Genomic DNA, 19625 nt, shown 5'->3' with positions numbered 1-19625 from the left:
TTTTTTTTTTTTTTTGAGACGGAGTCTCACTCTGTCGCCCAGGGTGGAGTGCAGTGGCGTGATCTCGGCTCACTGCAACCTCCGCCCTCCGAGTTCAAGCAATTCTCCTGCCTCAGCCTCCCGAGTAGCTGGGATTACAGGCACCTGCCACTGCGCCTGGCTATGCTCCTCATCACTGGCCATCAGAGAAATGCAAATCAAAACCACAGTGAGATACCATCTCACACCAGTTAGAATGGCCACCATTAAAAAATCAGGAAACAACAGGTGCTGGAGAGGATGTGGAGAAATAGGAACACTTTTACACTGTTGGTGGGACTGTAAACTAGTTCAACCATTGTGGAAGTCAGTGTGGCGATTCCTCAGGGATCTAGAACTAGAAATACCATTTGACCCAGCCATCCCATTACTGGGTATATACCCAAAGGACTATAAATCATGCTGCTATAAAGACACATGCACACATATGTTTATTGCGGCACTATTCACAATAGCAAAGAGTTGGAACCAACCCAAATGTCCAACAACGATAGACTGGATTAAGAAAATGTGGCACATATACACCATGGAATACTATGCAGCCATAAAAAATGATGAGTTCGTGTCCTTTGTAGGGACATGGATGAAACTGGAAAACATCATTGTCAGTAAACTATCGCAAGGACAAAAAACCAAACACCGCATGTTCTCACTCATAGGTGGGAATTGAACAATGAGAACTCATGGACACAGGAAGGGGAACATCACGCTCCGGGGACTGTTGTGGGGTGGGGGGAGGGGGGAGGGACAGCATTAGGAGATATACCTAATGCTAAATGACGAGTTAATGGGTGCAGGAAATCAACATGGCACATGGATACATATGTAACAAACCTGCACATGGTGCACATGTACCCTAAAACCCTAAAGTATAATAAAAAAAAACAAAAAACAAAAAACGTGTGCATATTACTTTGATAAAAACATATCAAAAAAAAAATTTTTTTTGTATTTTTAGTAGAGATGGGGCTTCACCATCTCGGCCAGGTTGATTTTGAACTCCTGACCTCGTGATCCACCTGCCTCGGCCTCCCAAAGTGCTGGGATTACAGGCGTCAGCCACCGCGCTCAGCCTACCAAACTCTTAAGATGTGTTTTTCTATAGCTTAAACATCCTTATTCCCTTTATTCCTTTGTATGACTTTTTACTTTTAGCTAATTCGATTTAGGAAATGTTCCTTTTAGTTAAAGTCTCACTTAATGTTATACTAAAACATGAACAGAGATTCCAGATATGATCTAACAAGTTCATAATAAAAGGGACCATTATTTTCTTTGACTTGAACACTATTAATGTTTTTCCAGATTTTATAAAGGTTATAATTTAAGATTTTATGTCTCTGTAATTTTTTTTTTAATTTAGTTTTGGGCTCTACGTTTTTAATTACATTACATGGTGTAATTTTTAGATAAATGAAATGTAAAAAATAATTAGGAGTTTTATATTAATTCTAGTACAGTTGTCCCTCTATGGGGGATTGGTTCCAGGATTCACCGCATACCAAAATCCACGAATGCTCAAGTCTCTTATATACAATGGTAGTATTTACATATAACCTAAATACATTCTCCCGTATACTTTAAATCATCTCTAGATTACTTATAATGCCTAATACAGTGTAAATGCTGTGTGAGTAGTTGTTAGTTTGTATTATTTAAGGAGTAATGACAAGAAAAAAAGTTAATATATGTTCAGTACAGACACAACCATGCTTTTTTTTTCCTGAATATTTTTTATTTGTATTTGGTTGAATTCATGGATGCAGAACACGTGGATACAGAGGACCAACTGTTTTTTAATTTATGTAGAAAATTCTAAAATGTTAAACACTATTATTTTACTAGGTACTGTAAAATTATTATGCTTTAAACTCTTGAAATCAGTAACAGTAGATGGGTAGATAGCATTAGGAGGGCTAATTGACAGTTGTAAATCACATATTGAATTGGTGGGTATTCCCTGTCATTGGAATATTTTCCCCTGATACTCTTCCACATGATGTGATAATCAACTGCAATGAAATTCTATCATTAGAAACCTAGGAAATACTCTCTGGCTTCCAATCCTCTGCAGAATATTTTGTAGAGCACCCACTGGAGTGGGTTCATTTCCTATGCCTGTGTTTATTTCTCCTGGGAAATGACAGCTATCTCTCAAATTTCTATGGATTTTCCATATGGAAATCATAAGTATCAAATACCTTTAGAAAGAAGCAATAATGTTTAAATAACATTTTCACAAGCTTCTATTATCCATCATTTGAATAATAGTCTATTCTGAACATAGCAGCTAAGGTGATCCTGTCAAAATATAAGTCAGATCATGTCAATCCCCTGTTCAAAAGTTTCTGGATCCTGCCCACATCTCTCAGAATAAAAGCTAAAGTCATATCCCTCCCTCTATTCTACTCTCTCCCTTGCCTGTTTCCCTCTAGTTACACTGGATTCCTTGCTGTTCTTTGTACCTGTCAGGTGTGCTCTGCCTGAGCACCTTTACTTTTATTGTTCCTTCTGTCTGGAATATTCCTTTCTTATATATTAGTATGGTTCACTCCTTTAGCTCTGACAGTACTGCTCAATATCACCTTCTCTATGAGATGAAGTAGTATCCCTCCCCACTATTGCGAGCATAGCCATTTTCCTACCCTGTTATCTTTTTTAAGTAGCACTTATCACCTTCTAGCATATTATATAATTTACTCCCCTTGCTTGCATGTAAACTCCACGAGGAGCTATGACAGCAGGAAATTTTGTTTTGTCACTTGATAAATCCCCAGTCCCTGGAACAGTACCTAGCAAATGTTAATAGTATTCAATAAATATTTATTGTTGAATGAAGATGCCTTAGATATTGTTTGAAGGAGGTATGTAGGATATATTTTCCTAATCATCTATAGCATTATTATATTCTTCCCTACATGGTTTTAATATTATTTTGAAAACTGAATGTATGTACTATTCTCCTCCCTCCAAGCTATTATCATTTTCACTAAAAGTTGGAAATTGGGGGCAGTTGCATTAGAATATGAATTTCATTTGAAGTGTGTCTGGAATGATTACTGTCTGAGACCATGCTGTAGATTTCTCTTTTCTTTTTGTTGATGTTATTGTAAGAAAGAGGGGAGAGAGCACAGTTAACTTAAACTGTTCTTTTTTCTGTTTTTTATTATGATAATAAATAAAAACCTCAATTTGTTATTATGGAAACTTGATATTGTTTGCCTTTAAATTGGGGCTTGGATTTTAACCACAGAGATTTCCTGAGAGACACCTTAGATAACCTGAGAGATTTCCAACTCAGATCTCTTAGAATGTCTCTGAGCTATGATATGAGTCACAAGTGTTGGGGCTTGTAACTTCCCATTTTGTATCCCTTTGGAGAAAGCGATTTAGTTAAATCGATCTTGATCACAGTCTGTTTCTCCAGTGCACATTTATAAATCCTTGACTTTCTTGGCTCTGCCCAGCCAAGTATCTCAAGACAACTACTGTAATTGACAGATTACACAATGTTTGAGAGTTGTTAGTCTTTCACTTTACCTCCACGTGAAGAGTGCCGGATCATTCTTACTTCTGGTTTTGGCTGGTATGAGTTGGCCTTTAGTTGAGGTTTTTGAGAGGTTGTAGTTACTAAGATATAACCTCAAATTTTCGTATGGGAAGTTTCTATTTACTGTGCTAGGTCAGCTTCATGATGTCATATAAATAGAAATCTGCCAGATAATCCATCTTTAGAGCAATGACATTAGAGGGTAACTTTTGTTAGCTATTAACCATGTGCTTTAATTTAAAAATTAGAATATATATATAATATATGTGTTTCTCAGTTAGCTTGTTATAATTCTGTTTTATTGTTCTCCTTAGGATATTAGCTGCAATGAGATTCAAGTCCTTCCCCAACAAATGGGAAAATTACATTCACTTAGAGAGCTAAATATAAGAAGAAATAATCTTCATGTTTTGCCAGATGGTAAGATGTTCACTATTTTTACTCACATGAATAAGAGAGTAACTATGTAAAATTTAATTAATTATTTTTCATTTCTGACCAGAATTAGGAGACCTTCCCTTAGTCAAGCTGGATTTCTCTTGTAATAAAGTGACCGAAATTCCAGTTTGTTACAGAAAGCTGCATCATTTACAAGTAATAATTTTGGATAACAATCCATTGCAAGTACCACCAGCACAGGTTTGTAATAAAAATATTATACATGTTTCTCCTGATTTTTATTCATAATTTTATCTGTTTATGACTGGTAAATCAAAAAGCACCTAAATCAAGAGCCAATTTGTTGTTCAAGCACTGTTGTCTAGAGTTTTTCTGAGCATTGCCTTTTGCATTTTGGTAGGAGTTTTAGCTTAGGCTCTAGGATAGCATTTGGAAAACCCAGATAATAACTTTCTGCTTGTGAACTGATAATTCTGGGTGTTAGTTATTTACAAAAGTGACTCTGAAGTCTCTCTACCTATTTCCCACTCAGGTATATATCTACTTGGGATTTGTTGTGAGATTGATTGGAGTACATTCTTGGCACTGAGAGATGGAATTATAACAGAAAGAACAAAATACAAGTGGAAAATATTAATTATGACTTTAGTGAGGATTAAATCCATGTGGAATCCTCTTAAATGATAGTTAAGGAATAAACTATGATATAATGCCCTATGGACAAAGTATGAAAGAGAAGAAAGAGGACAGTGGGGAAGAGATGTCAATAGAATTTCTGAAAATGGAAAATAGAATAGTAGAAACAAGTACCTTTACTTAGATTGCCCAAGATTATTTGGCTGAGGAGAAAGTAGCGGTGAAATGGTACTTTATGCTGTGTGCCCTGGCAGAGGGTTTGCAGACATCCAGAAGAAAGGTCGTCTTTTTCTTCCTACAAAAGTAGATTCCACTCATTCTAAAGGGGTTACCTTTTCTAATTCAAATAAAGACTGGCTAGAGTCCTGGTGGTAGCAACCTTAGCAGAATGAAGAAAGCTGAAACTTGTGCCTGCTATGGGAGAAGGCAATCAGATTCAAGTTGATTTACAGCGTCAAACCTGGGAATGGCTTGAGTATTGGAGGAAACATGTAACTCTGAATATAGGGATTAAGTACTGAAAACATGATGGTTTGTGGAATGTCTAAGGCAGTGCTGTCCAGTAGAACTTTCTGAATGATGGAAATATTTTATAATCGACACTGGTCCAATACTGTAACCACTTGTTTATGTGGCTGTTGAATGCTTGGAATATAGCTAGTACAACTAAGGAACCAAATTTTAAATTTTATTTTAATTTGATTTATTTAAATTTAAATTGCTGCATGTGACTGGTAGCTCCCATATTAAACACCACGGCTCTAAGATTTACACCCTCAGATTCTTGCCCTCAGCCCCACAGCCACAGACTATTCCTTACTTGCATCAGCAGAAGTCCGGAATTTATTCTAAGGAGTAGGTAGATCCTTAGGTTTTCTCCGTTAGCTCAGTGGCCAGATGATGACTCACTTCTTGCCTCATCAGAAGACTGGTGTTTACTCCTTAGAGAAGCACCATCCCATTTGTACTTGCTGTGGTGATGAGCATGTTCTGTATCTGCACTGTCCAATACGGTAGCCATAGTGGCTACTGAGTACTTGAAAGTGTATAGTGTGACAAAAGAACTGAATTTTTATTTTATTTAGATTTGATTATGTTTAAATACACATGTAGAACAGAAAACCAAAGACCACATGTTCTCACTCATAAGTGAGAACACATGGACACAGGGAGGGGAATGTCACAAACTGGGGCCTGTTGGGGTGTGGGAGGCAAGGGGAGGGAGAGCATTAGGACACATACCTAATACATGCGGGGTTTAAAACCTAGATGATGGGTTGATAGGTGCAGCAAACCACCATGGCACATGTATACCTGTGTAACAAACCTGCACATTTTGCACATGTATCCCAGAACTTAAAGTAAAATAAATAAATAGACACATGTGGCTAGTGGTACCCTATTGGACAGTGAAGCTATAAAGGGATTGAACCAGAGTCAGGGGCTCCAGGTACAGCTTATATAGCAAGAGCGAGACCCTATACTGAAAACAGTGAATGCTTGCATACTGAATGTTGAGACGTTCCAGTTTGGCTCCCAGAATGCTTGCAACCTGTCTTACATATTTCAGGCAGAATTGGTGGACTTCTTCCTTAGTAAACTGCAGCAGGAGAAGAGACCTATCTATATAATGAACTTTTGGATTCACCTGATGAAATGGCTAGTCTGTGTCTGATCACCAGATAGATGGAAGCTCACCATCAGGAAACTTCCCCATGTACACAGAGCTTCCAGTTTGTTTTTTATTATCCCTTTTGGAAATTAACAGACAGGTCGGATGGTAGCTCATGCCTATAATCCCAGTACTTTGGAACTTTGGTAGGCTGAGGTGGGAGGATTGTTAGAACCCAGTAGGTTGAGGCTGCTGTGAGCCCTGATCACACCACTGTACTGCAGCCTAGACAGCAGAGTGAGACCCTGTCTTTAAAAATAAAAAAAAGGCCAGGTGCGGTGGCTCACACTTGTAATCGCAGCACTTTAGGAGGTTGAGGCAGATGGATCGCCTGAGCTCAGGAGTTTGGGACCAACCTGGGCAATATGGTGAAACCCCGTCTCTACTAAAGTACAAAAAATTAGCTGGGTGTGGTGGCATGCACCTGTAGTCCCAGCTACTGGGGAGGCTGAGGCACGAGAATCGCTTGACCCTTGGAGGAGGTTGCAGTGAGCCGAGATCGTGCCACTGCACTCCAGCTTGGGCTACAGAGTGAGACTGTGTCTCAAAAAAAGAAAGAAAAAAGAAAATGAACAGACAGCCAAGAATCATTAGACATTGCAAGAGTAATCTCTAATGTGAAAGACAGAGACCAAAACACCAAAGGCTTTCAGTGAAACAAAAGGGAGCACATTTATTTTTTTGTGTGTGTGGATATCCAGAAATATTTGTAAACCATATATCTGATAAGGGGTTAATAGCCAAAATATATAAAGGATTCATATAACTCAATAGCAAAAAAAAAAAAAATTGAAAACTAGGCAAAGGACTTGAATAGACATGTTTTCAAACAAGACATACAAATGGCCAACAGCTATGTGAAAACATATTCAGCATTCCTAATCATCAGGGAAATGTAAATCAAAACCACAATGAGATATCACTTCACACTTGTTAGGATGCCTGTTATCAAAAAGAAAAGATAACCAGTGCTGGCAAGGATATGGAGAAAAGGGAACCGTTGTACACTATTGATGGGAATGTAAAATGGTACAGCCATTATGGAAAACAGTATGGTGCTTCCTCAAAAAATTAAAAATAGAACTACCATATAATATTGCAGCCCTACCTCTGGGTATACATCTGTAAGAGATAGAAAAATAAACCAAACTATTTTTTCTATTCTAACTCTCAATACAGAATACTTCACTTCTGGTCACCAAAATGTGTCAGATTTCTTCCCACCACCAAGCAGTTCTCCAGCAGACACTGACTGGGTGTCCTATAATTCAATTCAATTCTGACACTACCTGGAGTTAACATCAGATCCTACAGGTTAAGAGCTCGGTCCCACAGACTGCTCACCTATACTTCTGACTGACCAGCTATAAGTTAAGGTTCCCATGACCGCCTCCTCAGATTCAGTTAATTTACTAGAGTGGTTCACAGAACTTAGAGAAACACTTTACTTACTATTGCTAATTTATTACAAAGGATACAAATGAATAGCCAGATGGAAGAGAAGGATAGGACAAGGCATATGGGAAGGGGTGCTAACTGAAAGGGTGGAGAGGGGCCCTCCCCATTGTAAGGGTCACAGCTGATACTCCTATAACAAAAAACAAGTAAACAAGATAAAAGGATAACAAATTTATTAGATCATAGTTTTATGTGACACTGGAGCCTTCAGAATAAGGACCCAAGGATATAGAGAAAGTTAGCTGACTTTATGCTTCAATTCAATTGATACTGGGACAGCAGTGTAGAAATGTGATTGGACAAAAAAAGAGCATGAGCTAATGGTAATAGATGGAGTGGGAAAACCTAGCAAGGCCTTTTCTTGGTGTCTCTGTTGTAGCGTTTGTTCCTCCTGGGTGTAGGGTAATACTTCTCTGGAATGAGGGTTTTAATTTCTTTATGGCCAGTGGTTACACAGAAAGGTAGGGGAAGGTTAGATTAGGCTTTATGGCTGGCTTTGGAATAAAGGGGTTCTAGTGCCTATGACTGGCCTTAGGGAAGATAAATTCTTGTTTCCATGACTTGCCTCTGGTGAGAATGAGGAGGTGAGAGACAGGGGAGGGGCGTCTGGAGAAGGTCAGAGAAAAACTTTGCTTCTGAGGCTTTCATTTTGGGGTATCATTTTCTGAGCCTCAATGAAGCTTTTGTGCCCTCTGTGGGCACGCCACCTTCCAGGCACCTCCACGTGTTTAGCAATTTGTAAGCTTTCCGAACCCTGTCCTTTTGGTTTTTATGGAGGCTTTGTTGTGGAGGCACGATTGGTTACATCACTGGCCATTGGTGATCACCTCAACTTTCAGCCCTTCTCTGGTTCCTGGAAGTGAGGGAGGTAGGATTGAAAGTTTCAACCGTCTAATCCCATGGTTGGTTTTCCTGGCAATCAGGCCCTTATCCTGTGGCTATCCAGGAGCTCCCAGCCACCAGTAGTCATTCATTAACATACAAAAGGGTACTTACGACTTAAGAGATCGTATAAGAGTTTTAGGAGCTGTGTATAGGAAATGGGAGCAAGACCAAGTATACATTCCTTACAAATTACAATATCCGAAGGAAATGAAATCAGGATCTTAAAGAAATAATCTGCACTCCCATGTTCATTGCAACATTATTCACTACAGTCAAGATATGGAAACAACCTGTATGTCTGTCAACAGATGAATGGATAAAGAAAATATAGTGTGTGTGTGTGCGTGTGTGGGGTGTGTGTGTGTGTGGTTGTGTAATGAAACATTCAGCCTTAGAAAAAGAAGGAAATCCTGTCATTTGCAACAACATGGATGAAACTTAAGGACATTATGCTAATTGAAATAAGCCTGACACAGAAAGATAAATGCTGTGTGATCTCACATATATGTGGAATCTTAAAAAAAAAAAAGTTGAACTCATGGTGACAGAGAGTAGAATGGTAGTTACCAGGGGCTGGGGGGTGTGGATAAAGGGGAGATTTTAAATGGTACCATCCTTCAGTTATAAGATGAATAAGTACTGAGGACCTAATGTACACCATGCTGATAATAGTTAATAATATTGCATTTACTTGAAATTTGTTAAGAGAGTTGAACTGAAGTGTTCTCACTACACACACAAACAAGGTAACTACATGAGGTGATGGGCATGTTAATTAGCTTGACAGTGGTAATCATTTCACAATGTATAATACAGTTGATCCTTGAACAACATGAGGGTTAGGGGCATCGAACCCTGCATACTGTAAAAAATCCATGTATAACTTTGGAATCACAAAAAACTTAGCTGCTAATAGCCTACTGTTGACTGGAAGCCTTATCAATAACAATCAGTTGACTAACACATATTTTATATGTTATATGTTATTTACTGTATTCTTACAATCAAGTAAGCTACAGAAAAGAAAATGTTATTAAGAAAATCATAAGGAAGAGAAAATATATTTACCATTCACTAAGTGGAAGTTGATCATCATAAAGATCTTCATCCCCATGGTCTTCACATTGAACAGGGCTGAAGAGGAGGAAGAGGAGGGGTTGGTCTAGCTGTCTCAGGAGTGGCAGAGGTGGAAGAAAATCCATGTATAATGGACCTGCACAGTTCAAACTTGTGTTGTTCAAGGGTCAACTGTATATCAAAGCATCACATTGTACACCTTAAATGTGGGAGTTCAGTCAGGGTGGTGGGAAAAATTACAGAAGAAAAATTATGAAGATAGTTATGGGAAATAGACACAAACCTTCTTGGAAGGCCAGGGGGTTGCATAGCTTCAGTAAAAGATTTAGCTGAAGTCAGCCTAATCCTCTTATCTTGAGTTAATAGCTTAAAGTAGGTACAAAGGAATGTAAAGGAGTTTATCTAAATAGCTTGTTTACTCATGTGGCCCTAAGCCCAACCTTTTATCATCTGTGGGTGCATGATTGCTCTCTACTCGAGGGGTTGGCAATGTTAATTACCCTCTAGTGGTGTTTACTCGAGACCTTTGTCATTTAATTAGTACTAAATAAATGCGAACTTCCCCAGCTTATCGAGGCAGATGCTGCAGACTCAGGCAGCAGAGCCCCTTAGCCAGACCGACAGGCAAAATATCTGTGTCAGTGTACGTCTTTCATCCATCATTGGGTCAGGGTCAGCGGGATGGACATGGCACTTAAATATAAAAAAATTTTATTTGTGACTCATACTTTAATAAAGCTCAAAGAAAAAAGAGGAAAAATGGAGCATATTCATAGGAGTGCTAATCAGCATGGCTTTCTAGCAGCAGTTGTGGAAACTGGCAGATGTTGGAATGATACCTTTGAGGACTAAGGGAGTATTTCTAACATTCCGCATTCAAACTATCATCAAATGTGAGGTAGAAAAAGGTTTCAAACATGCAAGGTCTTAGAAATTTTTACTCCCGTGTACCCTTTCTTAGGATGCTAGCAGAGGGTGTACTATACCAAAGTAAGGGAGTAAACTAAAAAAAGGGGAATTCTTCATGTCCGAGATTGACAGATATGCATAGGCCTAGTAAGCAGCCAGTCAGTAGTTTGGAGTACAGGAGTTGTCTCCAAAAAAAAAAAAAGAAAGAAAGTAAGAGATGACTTAATATGTTTGTCCACATGGAGAGATGTTTTATAGTTCTGTCAGAGTCAAGAATGAATTTATAATAGGCATATAGAAAATTTTTCAAAAGAAAAAAATGGGACCATTAATTACTTTAGGAAAAACAAAAATAGGAGAAAGGAAATGTAATCATATTACTCTGTGGAGTTTATCTGTGAATATTTTCTTGGTCATAATAATATAAATACTAGATTTTGATTTAGTGAAAAATTGTGACATAGTTATAATAGCAGAGATTTATATAGTATTTACTGTGTTCTAGACACTGTTGAAAATGCTTTACATATATTAACTCATTTAATTCTTATGTTAACCCTGTAAAACAAGTACTGTCATTATCCTCATTTTACATATAAGAAAACAGAGGCATAGAAGTTAAATGACTTGTTCAAGGTCACATTGCTAGCATGAGTTAGAGCCAGGATTCAGCCTAAGGCAGTGTGACTGCAGAGTCCATGCTCTTTAACCACTATGTTATACTTCTGAAGAGAGAAGTATGTTTATGTGAATTGATAGGAAGCGCGGAGGCTGGGATGGTGGTGGTGGTGTGGGTAATGTAAGAAATCCAAGTCCTCATCTTCCTTAGTGATACTCCAATAAATCTATCATTGGAAAATTTAAAACAAATAGCAGTAGAAGCATGTTATTAATAAATATGAGGGCAAATAGCAGAAATTAAACTAAAAGAGTTTACAGTGGGAATTTGATCTTAGAGATTGAAAGAAGTAGAATGGGCTGGGCACGGTGGTTCATGCCTGTAATCCCAGCACTTTGGGAGGCCGAGATGGGAGGATCACTTGAACCCAGGAGGTCGAGAACAGCCTAGGCAACATAGTGGGACCCTGCCTCTGCAAAATATAATTAGCCAGGCATGGCGGCGCATGCCTGTAATTTCATCCCAGCTAATTTGGGAGGATCACTTGAGCCCAGGATGTCAAGGGTGCAGTGAGCCATGTTTGCGCCACTGCACTCCAGCCTGGGTGACAGAATGAGACACTGTTTTCCAAAAACAAGCAAAAAAAAAAAAAAAAGGAGAAGTAGAATTGAGCATTATGTCTTGTCAGCTTTGTAATTATTTTTAAATTTAAAAACTGTGTACATGAAGTACTATGATAAAAAGTTAAAATGTACAAGAGAGTGATTTACCAGCACTTAATTTGGTAATTAAGATAAATTTTTGTTTAGTTTGGACATAGAATACTACCTCACATTTTAATTTTAGCACATTTTAGTTGATAATATTTAATAATAATTTATAATTAATAGAAAATCAATTAATGATATTTACATTTAATTGGCAATATATTTATATTCTAATAGCTCAAAAGTTTTAATTTTCCTTTTAAATGAAATTTTTCAGTGGTCAAATCAGACCTAGTATCTGTTAGAATTATCTAAGAAACATTCTTCCTTTGGACCTGGAATGATAATTGCTTTTTAATGTTGTTGTCTTACTGTTTTCTTTGCTGATTTTTTTGCATGTGAGGTAAGCTTATATGAGCCCATAAAATGTTACATTTTTTATTAGAATTTTGAGAAATATTTATTTGATGTCACTTAGTGACTGTAATTAACCTTGATAAAGCTGACTTACAGTTTTCTTACCTCTCATTTTCTATTGTTTTTATGCAGAGTATCTTTGTTCACGTAGTATTTTATTCCTCAATATTCATTTTCTCTATGGCCAACGGAAGTAATTTCTTAGGATATTATTCTAGTTGAATTGACCAATGTTTTCTTTTATTATTTCAGTCTCACCAGCCTAATATCGTACCTTTCAACAAATTCATTTTTCCTATATTTATATTTTTTATATTAGCCTTCTCCAGTGTTTATGCCAAACATCTTAGTGGTTCTGATGAGATTACTTTAAATAATTACATAGATTATTTGTTCTTTTCTTACCATTCCAATGAATATATATTTTTCATTTTTTCAAATAAAGGCCACTTTTATGAGTTGTAAACTTCATATTGTTTAATAGTTTGTACATTCTGCTTTTAACAAGAAAACTCTAGTGAAATATAGAAAAATTAACTTTTTTCAATAAGAATAGAGATGGCAATAGAATTTTAGTTGATATCAGTGTTGTCAGATTTTTCCACCTGGTGTCAGAAGTACAAATTATTTAAATATGCAAAGTATCAATCAAGATTGTGATGTCTCAATGTAATTTGAGACTATTGAATGGTTTAAAATGATAGATGTCATTTATATTTGGAACTATATAATTAAATCTCCTTTATTTTTTATTGACAGATATGTTTAAAGGGTAAGGTGCACATATTTAAGTACTTAAATATTCAAGCATGTTGCAGAATGGATAAGAAACCAGATTCCCTGGATCTTCCATCATTGAGTAAACGAATGCCCTCCCAGCCTCTCACAGACAGGTAATGTAACATTTTTACAGTTTCATTTGATGATTGCTGTCTTCTCCTTTTATGAAATATACTTATTAATCTTGAGTGTTCTGAATATATTTAGGCCGATTGGTCCAGAACTAAAATAAATAATTGGCCGAAGCTACATATCACCATCATAGAATGAAGTTCTAGGATACTAGAATATTTTTGACATTTTCTCAATTATTAAAGTTTTAGTAGTAAAAATGTAAATGTTTGATGTTATATTACGGAAACACTAATTTCTCAGCATGTGACAACTATTAATTTACTTTTGTGATCACTGTATTGTACATTTGTAACAAGAAGTAGAATTTGACTTTGAACTGAGGTTGGTGGAAGAGCAAGACATTTGGGGAGTACCTTTTCCCTTTCATCATAGTCTTTATGTCTGGATCAAAGATGATATGTCATAATGACATATAATGATATGTCATCTTTGATGAACATCTTTGATGTTCTTTATGATTTCAGTGTTTTGATCCTCATGAGATTTTGAGATGGTAGATTGAACATTCTGTTTTTAATTCATCCTTTCAAGATGTAGATTGGTCTGAAAGATTTTATGAAAGTATAAATCCATGTAATAGTTTAGAAAATAACCTAGAATGGGGTGAGACTACAGAAAGCTAGACCATGCCCTTGCCTAAAATATTTAAAGATTTTTCATTGCATATATAATAAATTTTATATTACTTTGAATGGCAATATAGTAAGTACTATTGTTAACAGCACAAGTTTGTGAATTCCCAAATAGGACTTTTTCTTGAATGTTTTTATTTTGTAAGTAGAATTAAGTATCTAAACATTAGATTCAGTTCTTAAAGATTATTTTGTTTAATATTATGAACAGTATTAGAACAAACAAGGCTCCAAAAATTGGAATTAAGACATTCTAATCTCTATTAATCTGCTTTATATTTATTTTAACATGAATTTACTTTTAGTAATGGCATTTACTGTTTTAGTCATTTATTTTACAAATATCAGTTGAATGCCTACTGGTAGATTCAGTTATGTTTTGTTGAATGTCATACATGTTGGTCTTGGCACTCATGGTGCTCACAATGTAGTGGGGCAGGAGTTAGTGAATAAACAAAGCAAGGAAATACACACACATATAAAATTTCAAATTGTATTCAGTGCTGTGAAGGAACGTATTTCAAGAGTGTTGTCAGGGAATGAATAAAAGCCAGCTCTGTGAAGAGCAAAGTAAGTAAGAGCATCTTAGGCAGAAAGAATGACATTGCCATGGCCTTAAGTTAGGAGGGAACTTTGTGTGTTCAAACAACTGAAAGGAGACCAGCGTGGTTGGAGCAGAGTAGCTGAAGGGAAACGTGGTACATGTTGATTTTAGAGAGGTAGTCAGAGCTCAAGTCATGTGGGTGCTTTGTAGGATGTGGTAAGAAGTTTGAATTTTACTTAAAGTACAGTGGGAAAGTCATTGGACAGTTTTAAGTGGGGGGAATAACATGATTTGACTCATTTTTTTTTTTAAAAACTATTTTGGCTTATAGGAGAATAGATTGGAAGTAAGCAAAAATAGAAGCACAGGGACCAGTTGGATTGTTGTAGTACTGCCAAGAGATCGGGGGTCTAGAATAAAGTAATTGCAATAGAGATGAAAAGAAATGGGCAGAATTAAGATATATTTTAGAGAGATTCTCTAGCAGGACCATTGAATAAAAATATAATGCGAGCCACATATATAATTTTTAATTTTTTTGTTACCCATTTTGAAAAAAGTAAAAAGAAATACATGTTATTTGAGTATATCCAAAATATTATCATTTCAACATGTAATTAATGTGAAACCTTAGTGAGATACTTTACATGCTTAATTAATATTAAATCTTTGAAATCTGGTATGTACTTTAGTGTATAGTGTGTCTCGATTAGAATGGCTGTGTATGGTTACTGGCTACTTACCGTATTGGACAGTGCAGGTCTATAGAGTGGGTTGTCAGTTGTATTAATTTCTCACTCACAGTCTGTATTGAACTACTTAGAAAATTCTTGTATGTGCTTTCCACTTTCATACTCAGGCTCTTGGCTGTATGGTTCTTACTACCTAGAATGCCCTCCCATGCCTTGTCTGTTTTGTAAACTCTTTATTATACATAGATAGGCACTACAGTAGTTACATATAATAGCTTTTGGAGTCAGACATAATATGGCTTTGAAGCCCTTTTATAACTCTTAATAACTGTATGTCCTTGTGTATTAATGTCTCTGGTCCTCAGTTTTCTCATATGTAAAAAAGAAAATAATTACACAGGTGCTGTCAGGATTAAATGAAGCAATGTATGTAGAGTACTTAGTGCAATGCCATTCCCATAATATTTCCTCAACAAATAGCTTATTATCATCATTGTCATTTATTACAAATACATGGAGGTATTTTGTGCAGTGCAGTCAGATGAATTTTGGCTCTAATCATGGTTTAACCACTTAATTTCTCTGTGGCCTTGTGTAAGTTATTTAACTTCTCTGAGCCTGTTTTCATACCTAAAATGTTAACCATACCCACTTCTACAGTTGTGAGAATTAAATGTGTGCCTAGCAATTAGTTCAATAAATGATAAACAGCAAATATTATAATTTCTCCCCTTGGGACGTTAACTTTTGTAAGCTTTATTATTTTTCTTTGTAAAAAGAAATAATAATTATAACTTCAAGACTGTAAGAATTATGTCTAAAATATGAGGTGCATCTAACACAGTACATAACACAGTATAGACACTCAATGAATGCTAACAGTTATTGCCTCTTCATCCACAAGACTAAGCTCAAATGCCACATTCTTGAGTGATGCCTTTCCTAGCTACTGAGGAGAATTAGTTGACCTTTTTTTTTTTTTTTTCTCATAGCACTTTGTATTTACCTTTGTCATAGTCTTCAAAACATTTAAACACATTCATTTTTCCTCTGGACTGAGAGCTAGCTCTTTGGAGGCAAGTTTTAAAAATGTATTTTCTCTTAAGCATTCAGCATAGTACCTGATACTTGGTAGGTGCTTCCCTAAATGTATTCATATACTTCTGAAAAATACAAAAATCAGTTTTTTTTTTCCAGCATGAAACTGGTTTTAGGAGAGGAATTATGACATAGTGATTACGACCAGGGACTTTGGTGCTAGATAATTGAGGGATCAAATTTGGACTGCTGGCTGCAAGTTGGGTATCCTTGGGTAAATTGCTTAATCCATTCCAGTCTAAGTTTTATCATGTATAAAATGAGAAAACGCCATCAATTTGCTACAGTTTTTCACAATAAATATGTGACGTTTTGTCTTTTAAACATTTAGCACAGTTCCTCATACATAATAAGTGGTCATTGTAGACTGTGTGGTAAAATTGCAAATTAAGTGAAAAATACTTTGCTTCCTGGGTGGCATATTTTGTAAATCAGAAATTTGCAAGGACAAATTGAATTTGAAAGTATTAACGTGCATATTCAATACTTTGTAGCCTTCATTTTTACATCCTCTCCTAAGTATTAGATGGTCATTATTTATATAAATAAAACATATTTTTAAAGCCAATGAAGAGTAAACCATATAAATTGAAGTTAAAAAATGTTTCAAAGCTCTGTTATGGAATTTGACAAACCAATGGGGAGAATCAGGTCTTCCATCAAGATAATGTTCTAACAAGGCAGCCTGATTTTCTGAATCTCTGAGGAGAAATAATAGGTTATTGTTGACAATTGACACTGTAGAGTACACGAACAATATTGCATGAATGGCATGAATAAAATGTTTTGTAGGAAGAGTTCTGATATTTTTCTCCTCATGTCCTTAATTAAGGATCTTAGACATCAAAAGTATATATTCTGTATTATCTAGGGAAATTTTAGGTCAAGTGTGCATTATCTATTTAAGAAGAAAATCCTAACTGCTCTTAGGATTTCTGTTTCTATAGTATGGAAGATTTTTATCCAAATAAAAATCATGGCCCTGACTCTGGAATTGGAAGTGATAATGGAGAGAAACGATTATCCACAACAGAAGTGAGTATTTTCTATTGCTGATTCATTCTGTTTTACAATTTTATTAGAGCATTGAAATAGAGACACTTGTGCATACTTGAGTTTATTTTGCTTGAAAATATGGTCATTATATTTTATGACTAAAACTGAAAAAAAGGGCATGCTGATTTTTAAAGCTGAGCAGTAAACCTTATGTTAATTTTGGGTTTGAAAACTGGAGATGTAAAGCAGACATTCTGTAATTCATATTTAAAATTGAAGCAACATAATCCATATCATAAGTTTAAAATGCCTCATTTGTACTTTTTGCTTATTCCTTTTAGCCATCGGATGATGACACAGTCAGCCTTCATTCTCAAGTCTCAGAATCAAATAGAGAGCAGACATCAAGAAATGACAGTCACATAATAGGAAGTAAGACTGACTCTCAGAAAGGTAATTCATATGGTACCTGCTATTTTTGTTTCATGTACATAGCCCACATTAAGAATGGGCTTTGAAAAATTATATTGTCTTTAGCCAACTCTTATATTGAGAAAATACACATTTTTCTAAGGACAGCAGTGTCAAGCATACAGTTTACTATGTACATTTTCTAATAAATATTAATCTGTACCTAGACCAGGAGGTATATGATTTTGTTGACCCCAACACAGAAGATGTAGCAGTTCCTGAACAGGGAGATGCACATATTGGATCATTTGTATCATTCTTCAAGGTAAATAAAACTTTGAACAAATATTAATAACATGTTCTGTTGATCTTATAAAAGTGGACTATACAATTTAAAATGTAACTTTCTTTTATATAAGGGAAAAGAAAAATGTTCTGAAAAATCTCAGAAAAATGAAGAATTAGGAGATGAAAAAAGGTAAGCACGTATGAAAATGAAATGTTACTTATAAGCCCTTGAGCCATTCATTAGATATTCCTACTTGAAAGAGTACTTGAAAAAAATATAATTTTTTGTTCACTTACCTCTTGTTTAGATAGTTAATTTATAAATACTTCACATCTGTCTGTATTCCTCAATTAAACACAAAATTATAGTAAGCGTTAGAGTGTAGGATATGCAGTTTTTCCCCCTGAAGTGTAATGATGACTTCTATTGTTATTATTGAGGAGGACTATACCGTCATATACATTGCTTCATTTGAGCTATTTAACAACCATCTGAAATAGATGGTATTGACATCACTTTACCAATTAAGACACTGAAACCAGGAGTTTTAAATGTCTGGAACTCAGACGTATTGTCTCTTGTTCTACTATACTTTCCATTTGGTCAGGCTGGCTATGACTTTTAAGGGTACTTATGTCCATAGTTTATTAAAATAATTGTGCTTTGCATCTTTTCTGAACCATTCATCTTATAAAATGATGAAATATGACCTACCACATTTTTTCAGTTACTCCTTCAGGTTGCTTTATAGATGCAGAAAGGAAAGAAGAAACATTTGGTGAATACCTACCATGTACCAGGATTGGTGCTATGTGCTTTCCCATGTTTCTCATTTTATCTTCATTAAAATCCTGTAGGGTAGATATTGATCTCATTTTTTCAGATGAGGAAGGTGAAGTTCAAAGACTCTTAAGTTGTATGCCTAAAACCACTTAGCTAGTGTCCACTAGTACCTAGAGTGTGAACGTAGCTCTCTTTGATTTTTAAACTTTTCTCTTTTCTCTACATTATGCTTCCTCCAAATGACTTCACAATTATTAGTTAATCATCTCTGATGTCCTGTAAGGAGATACATTGCTTTGTCTTGAACTGTTTAGATTTCATTCTTTTACTTTCTCACCTCATCTAATGAGGTCAGTTGCTTAAACTTGAGAGTCACCTGTAGCATGTACGATGTGGTAAAGTCACAAAGATTCATGGTTTGATACTGTTTGTAAAGTGAAATCTAAAGGTAAAATGACTAGAGTTTGGATAACTATTTTAAAATTTTTTTGTTCTCTTTTATAAAGATGACATATTAGTATTTTCAGGCACATTTGCCAATCTTATTTGAACCTATTTTGGATTTTCTTTATTTAGACATTTTATGTACAGATTTTTAAAATCAAAATCAATAAACTGATAAAAACAGGATGGTGCAATTAAATGACAAAATTTTACAACATTTTAAATTTATGTATTAAGACAGGCCATGTAGAACTCTGCAGTCCTTTTTATACTGAAGGCTGGAGAATATACATTTTTAGGTTACTATTACCATTACACATTTCAGAAATTTAAAAAATGGTTATATACTTTGCTATTATTTGTTAGTCATTAATTATATTAATACAGCCAGTATGCTACATTCCATAATGATTAGAGAACATAGATGTTTTCCTTATTTCTTATTTTAGTATT

At 35.5% G+C, this 19625-nt stretch overlaps 1 protein-coding gene across 4 annotated transcripts in view; it reads left to right on the top strand.

Moving 5' to 3' along the window:
- The window catches only part of LRCH2 (leucine rich repeats and calponin homology domain containing 2), a 127629-nt gene that overhangs the window by 51776 nt on the left and 56228 nt on the right, over positions 1-19625 (top strand). For all 4 annotated transcript variants that reach the window (XM_055267857.2, XM_055267856.2, XM_063634843.1 and 1 more), the window contains exons 4-10: positions 3904-4009; positions 4092-4228; positions 13128-13261; positions 17197-17284; positions 17587-17698; positions 17884-17981; positions 18076-18134. In XM_055267857.2, coding sequence (XP_055123832.1) covers positions 3904-4009; positions 4092-4228; positions 13128-13261; positions 17197-17284; positions 17587-17698; positions 17884-17981; positions 18076-18134 — 734 coding nt within the window. The remainder of the gene's footprint in view (positions 1-3903; positions 4010-4091; positions 4229-13127; positions 13262-17196; positions 17285-17586; positions 17699-17883; positions 17982-18075; positions 18135-19625) is intronic.

Source organism: Symphalangus syndactylus, chromosome X (genome assembly GCF_028878055.3).
Source record: "Symphalangus syndactylus isolate Jambi chromosome X, NHGRI_mSymSyn1-v2.1_pri, whole genome shotgun sequence".
Classification (NCBI taxonomy): domain Eukaryota; kingdom Metazoa; phylum Chordata; class Mammalia; order Primates; family Hylobatidae; genus Symphalangus; species Symphalangus syndactylus.
The sequence above is the reverse complement of the archived record's forward strand: the minus strand, read 5'-3'. Positions and strand labels throughout refer to the sequence as shown.